The sequence below is a fragment of the Periplaneta americana genome, chromosome 15, assembly GCF_040183065.1.
Source record: "Periplaneta americana isolate PAMFEO1 chromosome 15, P.americana_PAMFEO1_priV1, whole genome shotgun sequence".
Classification (NCBI taxonomy): Eukaryota; Metazoa; Arthropoda; class Insecta; order Blattodea; family Blattidae; genus Periplaneta; species Periplaneta americana.
Window position 1 is genome coordinate 131,256,712 of NC_091131.1, and position 24,937 is coordinate 131,281,648.

The following is a 24,937-nucleotide window of genomic DNA, read 5'->3' on the forward strand; positions in this document are numbered from 1 at the left end:
ACTAAATACAAAATTTTACTAGCCTTTCATCTTCTAGTAGTATTGATGACAGCTCAATCCCAAAACCTTCGCCCACATCCAGATTCCAAGTAGACAAGGCCAAAGCAATATCCCAACCATTTCCCTATATCAGTCTTATTATTGTATTCCACAGCTAATCCAAGATAGGTATTTCGCCATCAGGCTTGTGAAATGTGAAATCGACAATCTATAAGTTCGGTATTTGGCCATACGAACTTAATTGCAGAGTGTATTGCTATTTCAAAATCGGCTACAATAGTCTTTGAAGAGAATTCCAATCCTAGTTTATCACACTCAAGTTTAACGATCTGAAAAGTCTCTTTGTAAATAGTAGTAGTCTTATCAGGTAAGATACAAAACACGAGAGGTACATAGTGTCCATTGCAATGTGCTTGAATTGTAAACAATTGGGTAAAAAACTTGGTACTGTATTTAAATCTTCCATCTACAAGCACTGTTTCTCATTGCATAAATACTTAAATTATTTTTAAATGAAAATATCAGAAGTTTTAATGCTTTATTATTCACTAACAAAAACTGTTCTTTTCGGTTGGTTAGTATGGGCTGAAGTTCCTCTATTTTAATGTGAACTTCTTCTTGTGTTTTAGGAAGGAGTGGTAGTATTTTTTCATTTTCATCTAAATGACTGTAATTTCTGAAATGGCTCCTATGTTGCCAATGTTAATAAATAAACGCTTGGAGGACAAGTTTACATGTTACCAATGTAAAGAAATAAACGCTAGGCTGAGGAGTTTACATGCTCGATTAAAATGTCACACCTTCAAAATGCGATGTGTTTGTCAGTTTCGGACGAATTTACATTTTCCTTTTCCGACCACCATGTTTATATAATTTTAGTACATCTCCTCCACCATCCATAAATAATTAGCTGAAGTCTTGTGAAAGCAATGCTCAGCATAATTGGAGGGTTTGTGTAGTTTCAAAAATTCTGCGACTTTCTTTCCAAACAATCCTACTGTGTTAATACCAATTGGCTGCATTGTACACTTTCCATTTCTGTAATTTACAAATAAACGATTGTGTCCAATATGTTTCGGACGCAGAGAGTCATACTTTCTGTAAATGCTCACCCACTTTTTCTTTCCATCCACAATATTAAACCTTCTCACCTGGTGTGTTTTGGTGTTCGGAACTGATACGATGAGCATATTTTCTTTATCTTCTATATCGTCGAGTTCCATCCTGACAAGTTCATCTCTGCGACAAGCGCCAGCCACGCCCTTTATTACACCAACCTTTATAACTAAATATTCTGCAACAGGAGCTGCCACCAAACATTTTATTATCTCCTATCTCGTGAAAACACTCGACTTTTTTGCTGCATACCCAACTGATTTTCTTTTCAAAGAGGCGATCAAACTTCCAAACTTCGATATATCAATACTATGACTCAGATATAACGAAGATTTCAACGTTGAATAAAAAGATCATAATGTTGAAGATTTCATTACCTTCGATTTTTTCAGAAAATACGCCAACATCACATTCTCACTAATTTTTCTCACATTTTTCTTTTTGTACCAAGCTGTGAATAAATCACGCTCTCGCTTATTCCATTTTTTAGATTTTTCAGGCAGCAAATCATTCCTTATACTAGTCGCCGTTTCAATCACCTCGGGTGGAATTCGTCCAAAATCTTGATCACAAAATCTTCATCAGTTTTGTCAAATTCGATTATAATTTTCAGTTAATCTTCGTGTCATCGGCCTTCTAAATGTTTCAACAAAATCAACATTAAGTAGCAACATATTAACGCGTAACTATACAAACATGTGAAAAACTACTAATCGATTACATAATATCTCTAGGTCTCGTTAGATACTTTCTAGGAAAATTAAACGTGAGGAGAAAGATATTTCCTAATCTAGTAATAATTTACGGTAACTATACGAAGAAAGACTAAATGCCGAATACGTACAAGAGTATAAACATTAATTTCAATGCCAAGGTAAAATTCATTTAACATTAAAACTGATATTTAACTTCATTGAATGTTAATTCTGCAACCAAGGTTCCCTAGTCACTTTTTCCCTTTGTGCGGAGGAGGGGCCCGAAGGTAGCACCACAGCCTCGAATGGGCTTATTGTGCCTTACCATTCCTTGTACTGAATGACTGCCTACCACAGACCTGCAGAACGACCGAGTCCATGGGCTGCTTCTACACTGGACCACAAAGTCTCCTCTTACCAGTTACTTAGTAATAGAATTGGCGCGGGTTTGTGTTTGCGTGTGCGGTTCGATCAACAATCAGCTACTGCTTCAAACGTTTATGTTTTAGTTTTTGATTTCTATTTTTCAAGGTGAGTCCAAATAATGGTGTACTGCAAAGAAAATAGTCCCTGTGATGAAGGATTTTCCGCTCTGAGATCCCGTGGTCTACTGATAAACTGGTAGACCACGGCACGTCACCCCGGAAAACCTTCATCACAGACATCGGTCGTGAAAACATTCATTCTAAAATACAGTCTCTCTACAGAAGAAGTAGTGAAGGAAAAAATCACTGCTACAGAGTTTAAAACAAGAGAGTCAGATGCTAATTAAAAAGTATCATTGGGACAGTATTTAAATCTGTGTTCGACTGCAATTGAAAATAATTTAATTTTGTATGCCATCCGGTATGCGGGGAACTGTATGCTCATTGGCCTACAATGGGCTTGACTGATAACTCAAATATTTCCCATTACCCATACGTTCCAAATCACAAAACTCGAAATGAGTAATGGAAACTCATAATCGTCGCAGTTGAGAACCGAGAAATGTGTGCGTATATGTGCATGAAATTTGAGGTCATTTGGGACAGTTGACGCCAAACGCTTCCCGGTTCTCACACAGACGTTAAAAATACTGGAAAATGTCAAACATGACATCACTCGTTCGACAACAGTGTCCCGATACACGGCGCAAAACGCCGATTTAAATTATTTACACTTTGTGGAAATAAAGTTTATTCGTAATATCATTAGTGCAGAGCTCAAATAGTATCCTAATTTAACATTAGTTGCCACTTTTCCAATGGATATTGGAATGAAATGGACTTTCGGGAGAGGGGACTATGATCCAGCTGTGCGATCTTTCAAGATCTATTGCGCTAACCATCAAGCTAGGCGCATTCCCAAACCCACACCGGCTGACTACACTAAAATTCGCTGCGTACTCAGATTTCGAATGGGCAACCTCAATCATCCCTAGGCCAGCCCCCTTCGCGCATCGCCAGCCGGCGTTCGGGAAATATTATGGAATGATGTCGGAATGTAGATGCACGATTGGGGAGACGTGAGAAGTCCAAGAAAAACCCAAACTGAACCTCGTCCGCCATAAGTGTGATTTTTTAATGAAAAATTTCAGACATGACCAGATCTCGAACCCGACCATTTTTCAACGAAAGAACTCCTTGGCCAGACCGGGACTCGAACCCGGACAGTCTGCGTAACAGGCTGAAGGTCTGACTACTCAGTCATCACAGGGGTATTCAATGGATATTTGAATAGACGTGAATCAGTCAAAGCTACAGGAAATACGACACAAAGTTATGTTTAGTTCGTCTCTGATCCACTGGACGTACGTCAAGCGACAAGACAACCAATGCGTGCGAGCAGAAAAACAATAGAATGCAACCAACTGGTGGATTGATATCAGTGCAGTGTTGATCTGTGCGGTGGGCTACGGTAGTCTTCGAAGCCCAGTGCGATGGACTAGGAAGCGGCCGCGTCAGACAATTTTGGTCTTTTGTGATCTGAACTGCTGACGCGTGAGGGCTGGCATTGCTGAAAGGTGTGGACTACCGCGCAGTACTCTGCAGCCAAATCCTAACAACCGTTTTCTGTATAAATATCGTGACTCAGTTATGTGGCGTCATCTGTTAATTCAGCCATGAGAGCGTCCTTTCGTTACCCGACAATACAGTATACTAAACCTCCTCAGACTGATGTCATCTTTACGCCAGTCATACTATAGGTCTACCACTTTGTAAATGCAGTTCCAATGCGCATGCGCGAGTCTCCCCTCCCGCAACTCGTGATCATGATGAATACGTGGGCGGAAGTCAGTGCTGATTTCGTAGTGAGTACGTACAGTCGCGAGCAAGTGAAGTGTAAAATAAATACATAAAAGTAATAGTGCTTTGCATTTAAGTTTTAGTACTTCTGGGTTAGGATGCCTTCCACATCTAAATCTGGCAGGCCGCTAAGAGGCCAGGCCCGCGAAATAGTATACAATGTGCATCAGTTCTTTAAAAGGCAGAAAGAAGAACACAAGATGGACATTAATGTTGCACGTGTAACAAGTGAAGCCACTGGAGTTTCGGAAAGAGTGATCACCAGAATTGTGAAGGAAGGAATGGAGAGTTTAACAAAGGGATCTCTATCTTTCTCTACACCCAATGGAAAAAAGGGGGAAAGAAAGAAAAGAGTAGAAGTGGACAATTTTACAGTCTGTGCCACAAGGCAAAAAATTCGTGGATTTTATGCGTGAAAAGAGAATGTCCAACAGTTGGAAAACTGTTAACGGCTTTGAAGGAAGATCAGGTTATTGACTGTGGACGAGAATTTCTACGTCAGACATTAAAGAAAATTGGTTTCAAATGGAAGAAGTGCCAAAATAATAGAAAAATATTGGTAGAAAGACCAGATATTGCAGTGTGGAGAACGCGTTATTTGAAAGAAATAAGAAAACATAGGAGGGAAGGCAAATATATTGTTTATGTAGACGAAACCTACATTCAAGAATCACACTCTGTAAAATCATGCTGGCAGGCAGAGGAGGAATTAGGCATTCTAACGAAAATAGGAAAAGGGGAAAGACTAATAGTGCTACATGGAGGAGGGGAAGATGGATTCGTGGAAGGTGCATTGTTGGTGTTCAAAAGTGGACAAAAACATGGCGATTATCATACCTCCATGAACGCGGAAAATTATTGTAGATGGATGGAAAATGAACTCCTCCCTAAATTAGAATCTCCTAGCGTTATTGTGATGGATAACGCTAAATATCACAATGTGGACATAGATAAGAGGCCTACCACAGCAACTCCTCGACACAAAATAGTGGAGTGGCTGAGGAAACATGGAATTGACTTCATTGAGTCAGACACGAGGTCCCAGCTTCTTCAGATAGTGAAAGGAGTTCATCACAAACGAAGATACGTAGTTGATGAACTCATCATGAAATATGGTCACATACCCTTCGGCTTCCCCCATATCGTCCCGACTTAAATTCGATCGAGCTGGTTTGGGGTGACATAAAAGGTCAAGTAGCTAGCCAGAGTATTGGCACATCCTTAGGCGAGAAGAAAAGTTTAGTCGTAAAACTTATGAATGAATATCCGTCCGAAAAATGGAGGAAATGTTGTGAGCATGTGAGGAAAATAGAAGACAAATATCTTGACCAGGAGTGTATGGTTGATGCAGCAGTAGACAGCGTAATCATATCGTTATCCAATGGGAGTGACGATAGTAGCGGGTCTAGTGCTGCCGACCTGAGTTCAGAAACAGACTCTGATTGGTGATCGACGGAGGGGAATGCACGGAGGGGTTCGCACAGCGAGTGTGGGAGAAGGAAATAAGGTAAGGATTCCGCCATAACTGTTTTTTGTAAATGGTCTACCTATACAACACGCCGCGCAGGTGACATACATATAGTGCATACATTTTATCTTTCCTCCGCTCACGAACGTACTGTAGAGCGGAAGCGGCAGTGCGTAGAAAATCTGCTCATTATGCGAGTGGGAGAAGATAAAAAATGTATGCACTTTACTTTCAAATGCTCATTATTTCTTTCTGATGTGAATTATTACCTCGAAGCGAAACAAGGTGGCAAACAAGACAAATTGACTAATATGTTTTCGCGGGATATCAGCCGAGTTAAGATTTTGGAATGCTCCAAGCTTTCGACTGCTATCTCTGCAGCCATCTTCAGGGAAGTGATGTCCGAACAGAAAGTCGAAAGGTTATATAGATGTGGCTGTCTCAGGTGAAACGGGATTGGTTGGCGGATCGGCCAATCCGGGGCCGGGAATGATGTATGTATGATTTGAGGCTTTCTCGGCGTTGGTTCGCTAATATGTTTTCGCGGGATATCAGCCGAGTTAAGATTTGTATGATTTGAGGCTTTCTCGGCGTTGGTTCGCTAATATGTTTTCGCGGGATATCAGCCCCGGATTGGCCGATCCGCCAACCAATCCCGTTTCACCTGAGACAGCCACATCTATATAACCTTTCGACTTTCTGTTCGGACATCACTTCCCTGAAGATGGCTGCAGAGATAGCAGTCGAAAGCTTGGAGCATTCCAAAATCTTAACTCGGCTGATATCCCGCGAAAACATATTAGCGAACCAACGCCGAGAAAGCCTCAAATCATACAAAGACAAATTGAGTTTTTCTTATCCCCAGATTCTCTTGCAAGGACACGTTTTCGCGAACCTTTAAATGTTTTTCCCCATTGACACTGACATTCTGACATGTCAATCTGATACGGAAGATTCCCATAAGCATTGAGGTGTATGTAGGCGATTATGAATGCGTCGTTGTTGATGTTGTAGCGAAATATGAATAAAATCGTTATCATAGTGTTATATTCTTCCTACAAAGAGCTTCAAATAAAATACTGTATCTTAATGAGTAGACTATATACCTACGATACTATTTAATTTTCGTATTTTCATATTTATAAACTAATGGGTTAGAACACTTGATTCAATACTTCAAAAACAATAGTAACAATATAGATTATATGCTTTGTGTGAGATAATAACACGTTTATTTTATAGATCCTATGTAGCAACAGCTAATTCACCTATTTCAGCAAGAGAAATCTTTCCATGTTTTGATGAACCGTCCTTCAAAGCTTCTTTTCAACTCAGTGTGGCACGTTTGAGCAACATGACCTCGCTTTCTGTGATGCCCATAGAAGCTACAAAACCGTAAGTAACTGCAGCTGTATCTCATTAGATAATAATTAGTAATTCTTTATTTAATATCCCTTATAAGGCATAGAAGTTATTCAGAGAATATTTTACTATAGTTCTTTGTAAGGTAGAAATAATTGTTTTTAATAGTCTATCGTTTTCTTTCTCCCAGAAAATTACATTTTTGATCATGTCGATACACATAACTCAGAAACTAATTAAGTTAGGATTATGAAAATTTCAGGGTCTTACATGTTAATCATATTCACGCAATTATTTTGAGGTAACTCAAAAAATGTCTCATCTATGCCAAGTTTTCTATTTAGAAAAAAATAATTTTTTCAACACCAAATTTCATTTGAGTCCTAGTACCAAAATAATGGACATATTAAACAGACATTGAATGTTTTCCTTTGGTTTCCTCTGACAATAAGTGGTTAAAATTTCGTTACCACCAGAACTATAGAAAATTAATGAAGTGCACCAATGTTACGTTGTGTAATGATACTCTAAAAAAAACCTTTAATATTAAAGACAATATTTTTGTATTGCAAAGAACCAGGTGGAAACTATTATAGGTTAATTCAATAGCCAAACGCTCCATGATTCAGCACAAAAAAGTTTCAAAAATTTATGTTCATTAGAGCCAAATCTATGCCGGGCTGCTTTCAGGCAATTTTTTTTTTCTAATTTTTCACACAACATAACAACCATCTTCCCAAGAGAATTCCGCCACATTATGTTACAAATATCTGTGAGGTTAATTTTCTTCAACTACTTTGATTTACATTCGTTGTCTCATATCTGCATCATTCTTATCATATTACATCTTGGATGAGCTCTGGAAGCTAAAATGGGGTTAATAACTGACATTTATTTTGTTACTTGAAAATGTTCATGTTTATACAATATAAACCCTGTTCTACTTACAGTGCAGACGAGGAAGGTTACGAGTGGGACCACTTTTTTCCCACAATGCCACTGTCAACATTTTCGATGAACTTTATGATACACCAATTTAACAAGAAGAAGTATATCAATGTACCAGCTAAACAGGGTAAGTTGTTAGATGATATTCTAACTTTTATTCAACAATGATGTGAATTTTATTTCTAACTTGAATCACACACCCGTCAACAATGGATATTCCACTCAACACAGCAACACAGTAGTCGTTATTGCACTCCACTTAACGACAATGACAATTCACGTGTATTATTCAGAAGAACAACAATATACTCCTGATTTCAACTAATGTTCACATAGCACTATGTACAAACAAAACTGTCAGTTCTCAGTTCGTTCACCTTGGCTAGTTCTTCTAGCTCATTCACACACGTTCACGGTACATCGAACCCAAGCCTTCCAGATAAAGTTCTCTGCACTTCGAACCCAATTCTTCCGGATACGCCGCACTGGCCTGGACGCTGCGGACAGTTGCGGACCTACTCAAGTTCACTGTACGTCGAACTCAGGCTCACCTTGCTCCAGGGCTTGAAGACTAGTTAGCTCTCCCACAGCTGACAAACTAAACTTACTTACTCACTCGCCCTTTTATTTATTAAATCACACTTTCTCGAATCTTCGGTTCGCGTGGCTTTGCGAAACTTCCAGAGGGCTACGTTTCGAGATGTTCCCCCCCTGCTCCCCCTGCCCCACGTCGCCTCGCACTTTCCCTCGCACTAGATGCGAGCGCAACTTCTCCGACGCGATCAGGTTTTCCAACATGGCGCCACAATATCTTCAAATCCACTTAATAAACCAATTTCAACTACGGAAATAAGTGGTTACCTATTCAATTAGTGGCCTGGGATTCGTAGGAGTTTGCAAAAACATCAAATTCTGTTCCTTTGGGTGAATTTTTTTTCTACGAATTTTGAGGGAAAAAGGGGTATTCATACAGAAGTGAATGCTACTTTTTCATTTTAATTGTCATTCATTTCACAATAATAAAATCCGTATTGCGAAGGATGTTACTGTTTACAGTTTCTTTGCTTGAACTTTTATTCAAAATATCTACATGAAATCGTTTTATATGCACTCAGATAAGAAGATGAACTTTCCTTTTCTGGATTCCATACAAAAGGCAGTCTTTATAATCACGAAAGTAAGATATATGGCTTCACTTACAAGCAAACGTTCTAATGGGGGCAGATAAAAAAAAATATATTTTTTTTCTTTCACCATGTTAATAATGTCAAAAGAAGTGCTTTTACAAATTTTGGCCACTCCACCGCAATTATGAGGCCGTCCAGAAAGTGATTTTCCCTGGGCCGTTTCTATAAAAAAGCAGAATTACATGGAAATATTTATTGAAACAGATACAGCAATTGTTGCGCTATTTGTCAATATATCCCCCACTGGAACTGAGACATTTGTCATACCATGAGATCAATTTTTGTGTCGCAGAAGTCAGCCGCATGGGATCGGAACCAGCGTTTGACTGCGTCTGCACCTCCCTCTGCCGATCCCATGGTATGAGAAATGTCTCAGTTCCGGTTGAAAATATGTTGAAAAATAGCTCAACAATTATTGTGTCTGTTCCAATAAATTTGTCCAATGAAATTGTGTCTTTTTCTGTTAACGGTCCCTGGCTAACTTATTTTTACGGCCCTCATAATTGCGGTCGAGTGGCCAAAATTAATTGTATAAGCACTTCTTTTGACATTATTAACATGGTGAAAGAAAGAAATGTAACTTTTTTATCTGCCCCCATCAGAATGTTTGCTTGTTAGTACGACATATTTTCATAGCACGTAGTATTGGCCAAAAGAAGACAAAACTCCCCATGAACACACACATACACATATATATATATATTTATTTATTTATTTATTTATTTATTTATTTATTGTGACATATTATCATTCGTTTATCACCAATTTCTGCCCAACAAAATTACTCGTCATTGTAGTGAAATTGGCACTCGGATGAAGGCAACGGATGTGCTTCATATACGATGGGATACGATTCAATTTTCTACACATCGTGCGACAATACCTAACCCAGCCAATTAATGAGCGATGGATTGGTCGAGGAGGTCCAATAGCCCGATAACCTGACTTTAATCCTTTGAATTTTTGGTTAAGAGATCACTTAAAGTCCTTTGGTGCATGTCACACCGATCGATAACGTACAAACATTGCAAAAGTGTCTCTACAACGCATGTCAGCATATCCGAGAACAGCCAGGTGTGTTCCAAAGAGGCGTAGGGCTGAAGAATCTGTGATAATGCGTGGTAATCACATAGAATACCTTCTATAGTGAGGAATGATGAGGATATGAGGCCACAACACAATATGACTCGTATTTCAACATGTATTTCTTTCCGGACACATATATTCATGGGAACTTTTTTATAGTTTTGAGCAATATTTTTATCTGTATTTATGGTCGCTGTAATTCCTAGATCATATCGCGACTGTTTGTAGTTTACTATTGAAGGATGTGCTTTTGTAATGTGTCTATTATTCCATGGTAATAGGAGTTCAATCCAGCTGATAATTATATTTAGGCGAGGAAAATTACGCAAAAAACTTGATCAAATTGGTCGGCACTGGAATCGAATCCGGAACCTCCCGAATGCGAGTCTCAAATGATACCGTCTGAGCCACTTCGGTTTTGAAAAATATGGCAATCAGTTTCATTAATGCCGTCACATTTTGAAATTGTGTTTACAGTCACTATTTTATTCCCCTCCCACTGTTATGCCAGTGAGCATGTATACAAGACACATAGACAGCCATTCCTGCGAGCAGTGGCGTGCTGCTGCACCTCTGAAATGTTGGCATACTTCGCAAACGAGTTCTAATTGTGTAGCTATTACTCTAGCGTGAATACCACTGAAAACGGGAATGCAAAACACGGACGAGTCAGCCGCATCTGCACAGTAGGGGTTGGGGTGAAATACGGACTTTATTTGTCAATATACGACTAAGGAACGAGACAGCATTAATAGAATCCAGTGTGCGAGGAGCCTGTTTAATAAAAATTTACTACAATACATACAGGTACTAGTAAATCTTGACTAGTTTGCTAGATTGTTTCATGTGACTGCAGTAGTTAATTGCTACAGTAAACTTACTTCTAATATAGGCCTAGTATAAATATACCATCCTTTATTTCATATAAGTACCAAAGCAATAATAATTTATAGCATAAGAGAGCAAATTATTTTTTATTCGCGAGTCTAAAGTTTAGCGCCCGAGGCGAAGTCGAGGTGATAATTTCTAGGAGCGCATAAGATCTGTTTAATCTCGAGTGCTGTACAATAGTTCTTATAACCCTTTACAGGTATCTAAATTTAATTTTAAATTGTAGATCTTTTCTTTGTAATGTGTTGTTTGTGAAGAAGTTATAAATGAATGAATATATGGAGTCTATTGGTTGTCATTCAGAGATTTATTTAAAAAAAATTCAGTGCTTGCGAGTTAAAACCTTAATTGAGTGCTGTGAATAAAGCCATTATATAGGTTGCTAATCACGGTAAAATAAGGACCAGTTTAGATACCAGTCATGGATAAAAATAAATACTATAATAACTACTAAGAGAAATAATTGTCGTTTACTTTAGTTTTACACGGGATTAAACAAGGTGTTTCATACATTATAGTGTAGTTATTTTACTTTAGTTAAATGCTAAGGTTTTTTACTCAACTCTATAGCTAGACAGAATTATTTACTGAAATCAATATATTAGCTAAAGTTTAATTAAGGAAATTAGCCAAAATGTATCAACTGAGTCTAATGTCAATTGAAAATAAATTGTGAAATATAGAAGGAAAAAAAATATTAGATCAAGAAAAGAATTTGATATCTTTTAAAACTCCTACGAATTCTGTGAGCGATTTAGGTTAACATCCAATCAATTTCAGATAATAATCGAAAACATTGCTCCATATCTGCAGCATCAAATTGTAATAAATGCCTTAATACCATACCGGTATGTTTTCCCAAGTGACATCTCTCACAAAGGTATATGGCTCACCACTTGTGATAATACTAACACAGATTGCCATTTTTCTTATTTTGTATATCTACTTACAGAAGCAGTATATTCGGCTAAAAATTCCTTATTTTATAGTAGTTTTTGTAAGAAACGCAATAATTGTTTTAAAGCTTTATTGTTCTTGGAAGTCTTTTCAAGATTAACTATAACTCTCTATGACACCCTTTCTTTTTAATTGGTTATTTTATCACACTTTTTTAAATTGCTATGGTTATATAGAGTCTGAATGAGATGAAGATGATAATTACGGCGAAATGAATCCTGAGTCCAACGCCGAAAGTGAGCCAGCATTTGCTCTATAGGGTTGAGGGAAATCCCCGGAAAATACTTCAACCAGGTAACTTGTCCCAACCAGGATTTGAACTCGGGCGCACTCGTTTCACGGTCAGGCATATTAACCCTTACTTCACAGTAGTGACTCTATGATTTTTATGTCAGCCTACTAGATTGTCTGCTAAGTAAAGTTATATGAAACAGAAAAAAAAAAAAAAAAACGTAGTTTGGTAGAAAACTGAATTTACTATAGTAAGCTGCTAGATTGTTTATTGTACAAGACTACCCCTTACAAACATTTTATTTTCTCTTGTACTTTTATTTGTCTAAAATCTATCTATGGTAATAATTATTACTTAATCTTTATTGAAAATGAATTATTTCGGTGTAAATCAGAAGTTTCTAGCTCTTTTATATAAAAAGCTATTAACTATTTTATTTTTTAATATAAATATAGCCACCGGCTTGGCTCAGTAGGTTAAGGCGCATGCCTGCCGGTCTGAAGTTGCGCTCGGGCGCGGGTTCAATCCCCGTTTGGGCTGATTACCTGGTTGGATTTTTTCCGAGGTTTGCCCCAACCGTAAGATGAATGCCAGGTAATCTATGGCGAATCCTCGGCCTCATCTCGCTATCACCAATTTCATCGATGTTAAATAACCTCGTAGTTGATACAGCGTCGTTAAATAACCAACTAAAAACATATATGTAAACATACAATTTATTAAAAAACTAATCACAGACTTTCGACCACTTCAAGCAGAGTTTTTTAATTCTGATAAAAATATGACTTTTCCCATGGAATTTTAATATTAGGATTCATATTTATTATACAAATTTTCTGCTAAATCTTTTTAATTTTTCCGGAAAATTTAGTAAAATATATATACAGGGACATCATTTTATTTTTATTAACATTTCTACTATTAACCTGGCTATACCTTTGGATCAACGATTAAGAACCGGAAACACCGTTTGCTACCTCCTTCCACGACTGGAGTTCGATGATACTGGCGTAAAATACAAACAAATCACTTTACAAGGTATAGGAGGGAAGAAAAGTAGTTCATCCATTTACGTGAACTAGGAAATATCACGATTTTGAGTCTGGTAATTTTCATTAGGTTTTTGTTTAATCAAAATACAGTACAGTATTAACAATGAGTGTTTTTATTCACGAATTGAGCTTTCCATGCGAATGTATTCATTATGCAGTGTATATTATACTGTCTACAGCACATTAGCGTACACTATAGAGAATGAAGTTAAATTGCACAATAATCATAATATGGGTATTTAAACACATTTTTTAAAATGGTGGCCGTTCATTTCGATACAAGCTTCAGTTTTAATGTGCATATTATCGCACTATAGACTGTTGTACATAATTCGAATTACCAGGTTCGTACTTCGTATCAGTAACTCATGTTGAAATTATTATGTGCCTACTCTATAAAAGAGACCTTACTTACTGTAAATTCAATCTTCACTTCTGCCCGATCCGAAAAGATAAAATTACTCAGACATACTATCTACTGTCCGTCCAAGTGGTTACGTCGCAGCGTCATAGAAAGGGAGGAAATCACGTGACAGTTAATTACTTAACGATGGCCTTTTATTTAAGTTATTTTAAACAATTGTATGGGTATAATATTGCGTAGACGTCCAATTCCTAACAGAAAATAATGTTCTCAGAAAAGAGCTAAGACAGTCCAGCCACTAACATTTACAGAGAGGCGAATAGAAGCAGGTGGGGGAAACTGGGATGCGATGTAGGCAAATGGAAAATGATGCAATATTGAAAGCTCTTTCGTCACTGGAAAACGTGAAGATATTTTTGGAACGTACCGTTTACTATGACCGTAAGGCTACTATGACTGTATATGCGGTCTTGGATCTGTATGGAGGACGGTTGAACTTCATTAGTAGAAGGGTTGGGAGTGAAGTACATTCAAAAACTCAGGTACAATAAAAATTGGAGTAAAAATAGAATGATGTCCCTGTATATATATATATTGGATTTATAAAATAAAACCATTTGCCCTTGAATAAGGGTGACCACAAGGAAGAAACAAATACATATACAGTATAAAAGTTCACAATGAAACAACGAAAATACACACGATAATTTTAAAAGAAAATTAAAGTCAAAGTGAAATCACACCGGTACCACGCTTCCTTGATAATGTCGTATCGTAAGAACTTGCGAGCAATTTGAAACATAGGCCGCGTACCATACTGCCTACCTCATTTCATTTATCTCTTTATGTTTTTGCAAGAAACAAATCCGATTTGCAATAAATCTCCGTTTTGTGTTTTTGTCAGAATAAGGACCTAACAACTTTAGCTTTCCGAGATATAAAGTTCTATCTCCCTTCCTGTGTGGATGCTATAGCGGCTAGCTTATCGTATCAGACACCCTGCAAGCAAAAGCATGCATACAAGCATTTATTTCAGGCAGTATAAGATTCCATATTGTCGCATACTAATGCCGACCTATGGATGTTTTATTATGTCTTCAATATCATTGATTCCATTAAATGGTCTTCGACTTGCTATGAAATATTTTCGTGAGAGAAATGTTAAAGAAATGGCTTTTTTTATTCACCGTCAATAGTCCAGGGATGCGATACTGTGACTCCAGATAGTCATGATACTTTCCCCTTCCTTCCCCTTCCCATAACGCTCGAAGATCGCCCGTCTCAATGCAATGCAAAGACATTGAAGTACGTATACTATCTATACATCGTCAGTGGTGGAGGTAGTAATATGAGTTCTTGAAACCGATGTCGCATGTTTCATAGTGATTGGGAGGACGACTATTTTTGTCGTTAATAACGATAAAATCAAATATTTGATCTGCTCGACGCAATTCAATTGATTCTCACTTTAATATTAAAGGACATTTTAACAAATCTCATCTTACAAACTATGGAAAACACGTAGTTTCAGATACCGGAATGCACTGTATAATTATTGTTATGCAATGTCTGTAGTCATCGTTAGCAGCAATTTATGCATTAATATTGAGCTATTTGCCCTTTATCTCCAACATTATTCAATATATACATAGATAAAGCCACAGAAGAATGGCAGAATAAAATAACAACCGGCATAAATATAGGCACGACATTATTGAAGTCCATGCTTTTTGCTGACGATCAGATCTTGATGGCAGAATCGGAGGATGACTTACAGGTGGCAGCTTATCAACTACAATTAATAATGGAAAAATATAATCTTAAAATTTCTAATCATAAAACAAAAACAATGGCATTTGAAGGAGTTGATCACAGAAGATGTAAAATAGTTTTAAATCATGAAATCATAGAACAGGTATCCTCCTTTAACTATTTAGGCTGCAATATATCATACGTAAAAGAACAAGACGTCAAAAATAAAATGAGTAAATTTCAACAGATGTGTGGAACAATACGAAGGACCTTAAAAAATAAAACACAACGTTCAACACAACTAAAATTTTATACAACGTTAGCTGTCCCACTATTAACCTATGGTTCAGAAAATTGGTCTATAAACCGAACAACTAAAAAGAAAATTGAATCCAGCGAAATGAAATTCCTTCGAAGTGTTGCTGGTCTCACTCTTTTAGATCATCAAAAGAACAAAAATATACGAGAACAACTAAATATGTTTAATTTGACTGAGAAAATACAACAACAAAAACATAATTGGTACCAACATATAAGAAGAATGAATGACGACCGGTTACCTAAAGTAATACTGAACTATGAACCAAGAAGACACAGAAATGTTGGTAGACCAAGAACAAGATGGATAGACGACATAAACTTTGAAGACGGAACAGGCCAATAGGCCTAATCCCTGTGGTTGATGATGATGATGATGATGATGATGATGATGATATTGAGCTATTAACTTCTTTATTTACAAGGTACAGTACGGAAGAAGAAACTGGAGGAAATGAAAGCAGCTATAAACATAGCTGAAATCCCGTCCAAAAAACAAATTGAAAAAATAGTGAGGGCACTTTCACTATCTCGAAGCACATTTCTAAAACATTAAGATCATTTTCGGAGTTCCAACTGTTTACCTACCTTCTCACATTTGCTCGTAATGAAGATCCCCCTGAACTGCCATTAGAATTAATTGACTTGCAGAATAATACAGCTATCCCTTGTTTATGGATGTCCTGAAATTTATAAAAGCCTACTAGAAGTGAAGTTTCCAAACCTACGGTTGTTTGCTGAAAGTTTAATGGCAATGTTCGTCTCGACTTATCTATGCGAACATTTATTTTCCAAGATGAATATCATTAAAGAAGTCATACGCAGAAGATTAACTGATTTTCATTTAGTGTGCCAATTGAGATTATGTTCAGATATTCAGCTCGATATTGTCAAATTGTCAAATTGGTGAAAGCTAAAAGGTATCAGCGTTTCTCTTCAGAACATGTCCAACATGAATAAAATATTATACGACTGTCTCTATTATATTATTATAATGTTCTGTACTGCATTGTGTTACTTACAAACTAGCTTTCGAATACGCCACTGGCGACGACATAGCCTGTGGTTTGTTTTCATACTAGATATCAACATACTGACTGTCACTCTATTGTATATCTCACCCCTACTTGCGAGTTTCGCATTCCTGGTCTATACAGTTAACAACTTGTTCTCTTTATGAACAACTGCGTTTCGGAATAATATATCCCATCTGAACAACCGCGTTTCGGAATAATATCCTATCTTTAGTATTCCTATTGATATCAATTACGTTGTGTCAAACATATGATTTACAAAATCATTATAACTTATTATGTTCATGTTAGGTTAACGTTAATGAATTCGGCTTTTACATTCTCTTGCTCAATAAATATTGAACAAACTTTATTATTTACATGTTGTTTCATAAACCACCTATTCTTTACTTACTTATTCTAGTATATTATCTACTGTATATATTTTTATTCTTTTATGGAAAATTCTAATATAACTTATAGATATTCATAATTACATCAGTTAAAATTATTACATATAATACAATTGTCACTCCCATATGGTGAGTAAAATTGTTTAAATTATCATATACACAGGTAGCTTATTGTCAGTGTATTTATTTGATCACGTTGTGAATGCTCGCATATTTTGAATGTGGTTTACTTTATATGTGAATGCCATTCTGTTTTCTAAAATTGTTTCATTTGATTATTAAAATTTAGAATACCATAGGTTTTTCTTTTTACGTTCAGGTATTTGTTGCCTGTCATTTGTTTCCTTCATTGCGATGTTGAGGAAAGAGCAACAGACGACATTACTCCATAGCCTACTGTATATTCAAACTTGTCTTCAAAACTGTACAAGTATTATATATACTTTCCTCTTCTTTTTATCCCTTCTATTGTTTCTTTGTGTATTTTGTTTGGAATCGCAAACCCCTATTGGGGAAGTAAAATAAAAAATAACAAATCAATAGTAGTTAATCTGCCTATGCCTATCTATTATTTTTTTTTTAATTTGTACAGTCATTGTAAACGTATTGTAAGTTCCGGACCTCCATTGTCAGCTGTTAGAGCGTAGCATATCTTCAATTGAGGATTGTACGTGGTAGAATATAATACGTAAAAATAACTGTACATACAATTTAAGTACGTTACTATTACAGTACATAAATGAAGCATTGTTTCAATTATTTTGTTTCATACTACTAATTATCGTGTGTATTTAAGATCATTCGCATCACTGTATAAATGCAGTCATCTAATGGATGTCCATTACGGATCTACTACATCAAAATATTACTTCATTTTATTTTAAATATTGTTTTATGAATTTGAAATGATGAGTGTGACAACATTTGGTAAATATAAGGTGGTTATAATTAAACTGACGGTGTTAAGCGTGGCACAGCACGGACTGTAATGATAGTAGAAGTGTGAAACCTCGTAGATTTGCTAATTAAGCAATGCGCTTGCGAATTATGCCAAAAAATGATTAGTTCCAAGTCTCGCCATCAGGTGTAAATATGGCGCTGTAAGCAGTCTAAACGTGCAATTGTCTGTAACTCTGACGTCAGTATATTCTTCTGGTCGCATTGCATTATGTCAGTTCCCTGTTGTTAGGTGACGTGTGTGATTCCGTTAGTGAAGTGAATGTTCTTTGAAAATTTAGAAGGTTGAACTTTTCCTTATGAAACGCAATGAGAAGAGAGACCGTGCGCTGCTAGTGAAGTTGTTTTACCAGAATGACAGCAACAGCAACGCTGCTTGTGGGAATATCGTTGACAGAAACAGTTGAAATGAGGTCCCATGTCAATTAATGGGCTGAAGAAAATGATGAAAAAATTCGAGGAAACAGGTGAATTAGGTGTCGCACCAGGGAGAGGACGGCGGTTCATCCCCATGGAAGTCGATGACTAAGTTTCTGTAGCTGTAGCTGACCGTGCCGTTATCATATGTTTGATCTTTCTTGCATTTTTCCTTTCAACCTTCTAAATTTTCGACGAACATTCACTTCACTAACGGAATCAAAACGTTTCACCTAGCAACAGGGAACTGACACATTGCAATGCAACCGGAAAAACATACTGACGTCGGAGTTACAGACAATTGCATGTTTTGACCGCTATAGCGCTATAGTTACACCTGGTGGCAAGACTAGGAACTAATTTGTTGGCATAATTCGCGAGCGAATTGGTTAATTAACATATATACGAGGTTTCACATTTCTATTATCATTACAGTCCGTGCTGTGCCACGCTGAACGCCGTCAGTTTAATTATAACCACCATGTATAATATCGGAATGACATTCAGTACACAGTTTAGCGATACTCCTCCATCCCTAACTTCCTTCCCATCATCGAGGTGTAACGTAAACATCACGTATTACGTATTGCAACCGATAATGTTACCTCCAAAAAAGGGCCTAACAGTTTAGGTAATGGACAATTTTTTTGTTATATCCCTTTTCTTCACAGGAACTTTTAGCATACAAAGTTTTGAAAATAATCTCAACATGACACACTTGAAGGATTCCTTGTGAGATGTAACCGGATAAGGAAGACAAGACATATGGAATGCAGAAGAAATCTTTTCCAAAACGAATTCGCCCTCTAAAACATCATGAAACTTATCGGAGACTACCTAACACTTATACCTCTGAATAATAATTTTAATTTACAAAACTTACCATCAGATTGTCTTCAATTTATCCTGAACAAGATTCTCTTAGCATTATCGTAGTCAAATCTGTGATATTGCAGTACTATGTATATGCTAGATTTAGCTTTGTGATACCCATGCTCTGTGTTACAGGAAATATCTCAGTGTGCATACATTACCAGGAGCAAATACCTGGCGACTCATACATATTTATTGAAGGCAGTATTTTGGCCTCTTTGATAAACTATCTGGATGACTACTTGGGCATTGAGTACTCGCTACCAAAACTAGATATTGTGAAGCTGCCACAGTTACAACTTATGGCACAAGGGAGCACTTTGGGACTTATTACCCTCAGGTAAGTACATAGTATAGTGCGGTCGCGTCACGCTTGATCCGAGAAACGCGGAAAGATCCCAACCGCTGAATGCTTCATGCTTCAAGACTGCGAGGGCCTGTATGTTATCGGTTGTTGCCACACCTTAGTACAGTCTGATAAGCAAACATTCTGATGGGGGGCAGATAAAAAAGTTAATTTATTTTCTTTCACCACGTTAATAATGTCAAAAAAAGTGCTTATAAAGTTTTGGCCACTCGATCGCAATTACGAGAGCCGTAAAGAAAGAAGTTCGCCAGGGACCTTTTAATAGAAGGAAAACATAATTTCGTTGGAAAAATTTATTGGAACAGACATAGCAATTGTTGAGCTATTTTTCAACATATTCCCCACCGGAATTGAGACATTTGTCATATCATGGGATCGACAAAGAGGTGCAGACGGCTGTCACTCATTTCGATCTCAAGCGGCTGACTTCTATGACACAAGGAAACAATTGAATTGATCCCATGGTATGACAAAAGTCTCAATTTCAGTGAGGGATATGTTGACAAATAGCTAAAAAATTATTGCATCTGTTTCAATAAATCTTTCCATGCAATTCTGCTATTTTTCTGCAAACGTTCCCAGAGTAAATCGCTTTCTGAACGGCCTCGTAATTGGGGTCGAGTGGCCAAAATTTGTATAAGCACTTCTTTTGGACATTATTAACATGATGGAAGAAAAAACTTTAACTTTTTTACCTGCGCCCATCAGATTGTTTGCTTGTGAGATGTTAGTGACAGAAGACGTATGTGCTTGTGTACTTCTTTTAAATGCGTTCGAAGTGTGTGCTTTGCATTAAATTAGTTGTTTACTTACTTACTTACTTACTTACTGGCTTTTAAGGAACCCGGAGGTTCATTGCCGCCCTCACATAAGCCCGCCATTGGTCCCTATCCTGAGCAAGATTAATCCAGTCTCTACCATCATATCCTACCTCTCTCAAATCCATTTTAATATTATCTTCCCATCTACGTCTCGGCCTCCCCAAAGGTCTTTTTCCCTCCGGCCTCCCAACTAACACTCTATATGCATTTCTGGATTCGCCCATACGTGCTACATGTCCTGCCCATCTCAAACGTCTGGATTTTATGGTCCTAATTATGTCAGGTGAAGTATACAATGCGTGCAGCTCTGTGTTGTGTAACTTTCTCCACTCTCCTATAACTTCATCCCTCTTAGCCCCAAATATTTTTCTAAGAACCTTATTCTCAAACATTTTTAATATCTGTTCCTCTCTCAAAGTGAGAGTCCAAGTTTCACAACCATACAGAACAACCGGTAATATAACTGTTTTATAAATTCTAACTTTCAGATTTTTTGACAGAAGATTAGATGACAAAAGCTTCTCAACCGAATAATAACAGGCATTTCCCATATTTATTCTGCGTTTAATTTCCTCCCGAGTGCCATTTATGTTTGTTGCTGTTGCTCCAAGATATTTGAATTTTTCCACCTCTTCGAAGGATAAATCTCCAATTTTTATAGTTCCATTTCGTATTATATTCTGGTCACGAGACATAATCATATACTTAGTCTTTTCGGGATTTATTTCCAACCCTATCGCTCTACTTGCTTCAACAAGAATTTCCGCGTTTTCCCTAATTGTTTGTGGATTTTCTCCTAACATATTCACGTCATATGCATAGACAAGAAGCTGATGTAACCAGTTCAATTCCTAACCCTCTGTGTTATCCTGAACTTTCCTAATGGCATATTCTAGAGCGAAGTTAAAAAGTAAAGGTGATAGTGCATCTCCCTGCTTTAGCCCGCAGTGAATTGGAAAATTAGTTGTTTACTGTAGATAATTGAAATGCCATCTGAAACGTTTACTCTAGAACAGCGAATATGTAGGCTATGTACGAAACTTACGTCAAAACAGATTCATGCCGACAAGTGTGCAGGCAATGTATAGACAAATTTCCCCGAAATTTTTCATCTCCCCCAAAATTTTAAGCATCATGTCGCTTTTTTTTTTTTTTACAATATCTTTGCTATGTTCTGATTGTGGGTGATTGGCCCTCAACCTCCGAGTACCCTGGTGGGTATGCCACCTCCAAGACTGAGTACCTGCCCGCCTGCGTAGATCTTCTGCAATAGGCCATGTCAGGTATTTCCTCCTGACATGAACAGTTAATATGGCTATACCGCCAATACTCGGTCGCCTATCCTCGTTAGTGATAACAGGGTCCACCACGAGAAGGTGAGGATAGACAATTGGGAGGGAGAGGCCTTGCTCACAATTGCTCGTCTTATTGTAGTCACTCTGAACGGACATGGAGGTGGGAGGGCGAGTTCATTAGTTCTGAGGGAGGGAAGGCATGTAAGCAACCTGTGGTATAAACGATATTGCCTGGCTACTTTGCACAGCATCGCTGTAGCATAGTTGCCACTACTAAAAAATCAATCCTTGTATTAATACTGATATTAATTAATTATTAGTATGTTCAAATTTCACTAGCTTCCAGTAATCGGTTCGGAAATCTAGAACAATTTTAATTTTCAGAACTTGCACTACCGACAACTGCTGTCATGCTGCCAATATAAGAGTTAGAAATTCACTACCAGTTATAGTATTTCTCAATACCGAAATTCGAAACGAAGCTGGCAAAAGCAAATTCAACCTCTAAACTAGAAAATCACCATAATATACTAGCATATGTAGTAATGGGGTGAGGAGGAAACGATTAGGTTTCACCGACAGGGTATTAAGTAAGCTGATCCGGACTGCACTCATTACACAATGGTGGAGCTCTGAAACCGCATTACACAAATTACGGTCTCCTTAATAATACCGATAATACACCAGAAGTTATTTCGCGCCACTGCCGACAGATGGCAGGTATGTTGGATGTGAATGATATACATGTTGAAAGTAATATATAACTAATATACACCTTTCCAAACTTTACTGGTACAGTCACTATTTCAACAAAATCGATACTTAATTTTTGGACACCCCGTACTGTACAATGTATTGAACGGATAGTATGCCTAATACTTGTTTCTAACTCTAGTAAAACTAGAGTCCTGCGTTTGGTTACCTAAAGTCTCCAACCAACGCGCAACAGTGAAGTATGTATGGAGTATAGTGCAGGGTACACACTTCAGGTCTGTCGCTGTTCAGTGAACCATGTCAAAACAAAACAAAGCTAGACGGTTGGAAATGAGTGTTCCAATAGAATTTGGTAGCGAGCACTTCATTAGGAAAAAAGAAAACATATTTTATCAGAAAGAAGGGAAAATTTTTCTTTTCTGAAACACTTATAATGTTTACAGTCACTTGTTGTATTGTAGAGACTTGTAAAACAATTAGTCAGTGTAAATAATTTTGTTTTTATTGTGATTTATTGTATTATTGTAATTCTCATAATTTATTTCTATATTTATTTATAGATTTGTACATATATAGACTGTGTCCATTCACAACGTTCACGTGTAAAACAAGTAGGCCTATTCATAACTAATTTCTGTAATATGGCATCGGAGACGGTAATACATGGAGACAAAAACAACCTAAATCATTTATAAAAGAACAGAACTAGAAACATCAGAGTTGAAATATATTATATATTTTTCAATATTAACTCATTTTAATTGTGAATAGTCAAATTTCAATTCTTGCAATAAATTATTATATTATTTGTTTCTAGTCTCATTTCGCTTTGATAAATATATCTATTTATTTTAAAAGTGCAATCTAAATATTCAAAACTCTGCAAATAGGCGAAAAATAATGAGCATTGACTTCTTCCTATTTAGGTGAAAAATATATTGCGAAACAATAAAGTAGTCCTATCTGGAATCTAGATTCGTTTTACTTATTGTGAGAATAATCTTCTGTTGTACATAAGAGGGCTTTAAATAAATATTATGCTTATTATTAAATACACATGACAGTATATTTTGTACGTAAGTAGTATTCTCATTGTTCAGTGCCTCTACTGCCCTATACGAATAAGCAGACGTACAGTCGGAGGCAGCGATTTTGGCAGTTGACCGCGATGACATTTCCAGTAGACGAGCCAATATTGCTTATGTGAGTTACATGAATGACTGGCGATAACGTTCTGAGTCGTTTATATTTTCGCAGCTTATATCATTATTGTGAAACACACCACGGTACAGTCCGATTCAACGAATACCTTAAATACAAGTAAATGACTTTCGTTCGCAATAATTTTACAATACGCCTCCTACATTTCATAAATTAAAAGGAAAAAAAAGACATTGCATATACATAGGCCTAATCCTACCCTTAACAGATTAATATAAAAGATTTGTCCAGTAATAATGTAAGGATGTTCTACTGGACGTGTACCAATTCATGTTAGTAAAATTACGATTTTTTTTATTGATCAAAATATTAATGTGGTTAATTGGATAAAATTTCATTCCTCGGAAGTTAGATTTACATAAAGGTACGAGTATAATAAATAAGACTGCAATGAATATTGCAAGGACAATAATTTCTTAACAAACACATTGTGAATAAAACATAGAAGAAAGCATTTTAAAATATTTAAAATCGTACAAAATATCGGAGAAACCAATTTTCCCTGCACAAATTGCACCAATTGAAAAATATAATTACCATTCACATTAAATATTTTATGGATTCTACAATGCTGTTTGTTAATCTCGAGGTAATGGCTGAGGACTATACTCAATAATAATAATAATAATCCGTGGCGCTACAGGCCATGAAGGGCCAAGACCGACCAGTCGGCTACTGGCCTCACGGCCACATGCCGGAGCAGAGGTGGACGATCATCCAACCAGAATGGAGGTATCGTGTGGTTAGCACGATGAGCCCCCCAGCCATTATAGCTGGTTTGCGTTGCCGGATTTCGCTACCTATCGTAGCTCCCCAAGTGCATCACGATGCTGGGTGGGCACCGGTCCCATACACTGGCCGAAACTTCATGAGACAATTTCTTCCCTCATGAGGACTGGAACCAGCGCGCATTTCGCAATGCGAGTCCTAGGCAGGATGCCTTAGACCACGACACCACGGCGCGGGACGAACTATACTGTACTAAATTCCAAAACAAAATTCATTCAGAATATGTAGAAATTACATTTTTGGATTTTACTAAATGTGTATTATCGAAATGTGTTACATTACCCCCTTAAATTCTGTACAGTGTTAATTGTGTTTATGTCTATCTGCGTTATCCGATGTTTTAT

At 37.1% G+C, this 24,937-nt stretch overlaps 1 protein-coding gene across 2 annotated transcripts in view; it reads left to right on the plus strand.

Annotated features, from left to right (window-relative positions):
• The window catches only part of LOC138715335 (glutamyl aminopeptidase-like), a 139,760-nt gene that overhangs the window by 24,080 nt on the left and 90,743 nt on the right, over window positions 1-24,937 (plus strand). The window contains exons 3-5 of one of the 2 annotated variants that reach the window (XM_069848146.1): window positions 6,807-6,959; window positions 7,877-8,001; window positions 19,522-19,726. In XM_069848146.1, the coding sequence (XP_069704247.1) occupies window positions 6,807-6,959; window positions 7,877-8,001; window positions 19,522-19,726 (483 nt within the window). The remainder of the gene's footprint in view (window positions 1-6,806; window positions 6,960-7,876; window positions 8,002-19,521; window positions 19,727-24,937) is intronic. The other variant, XM_069848148.1, reaches the window with a different exon arrangement.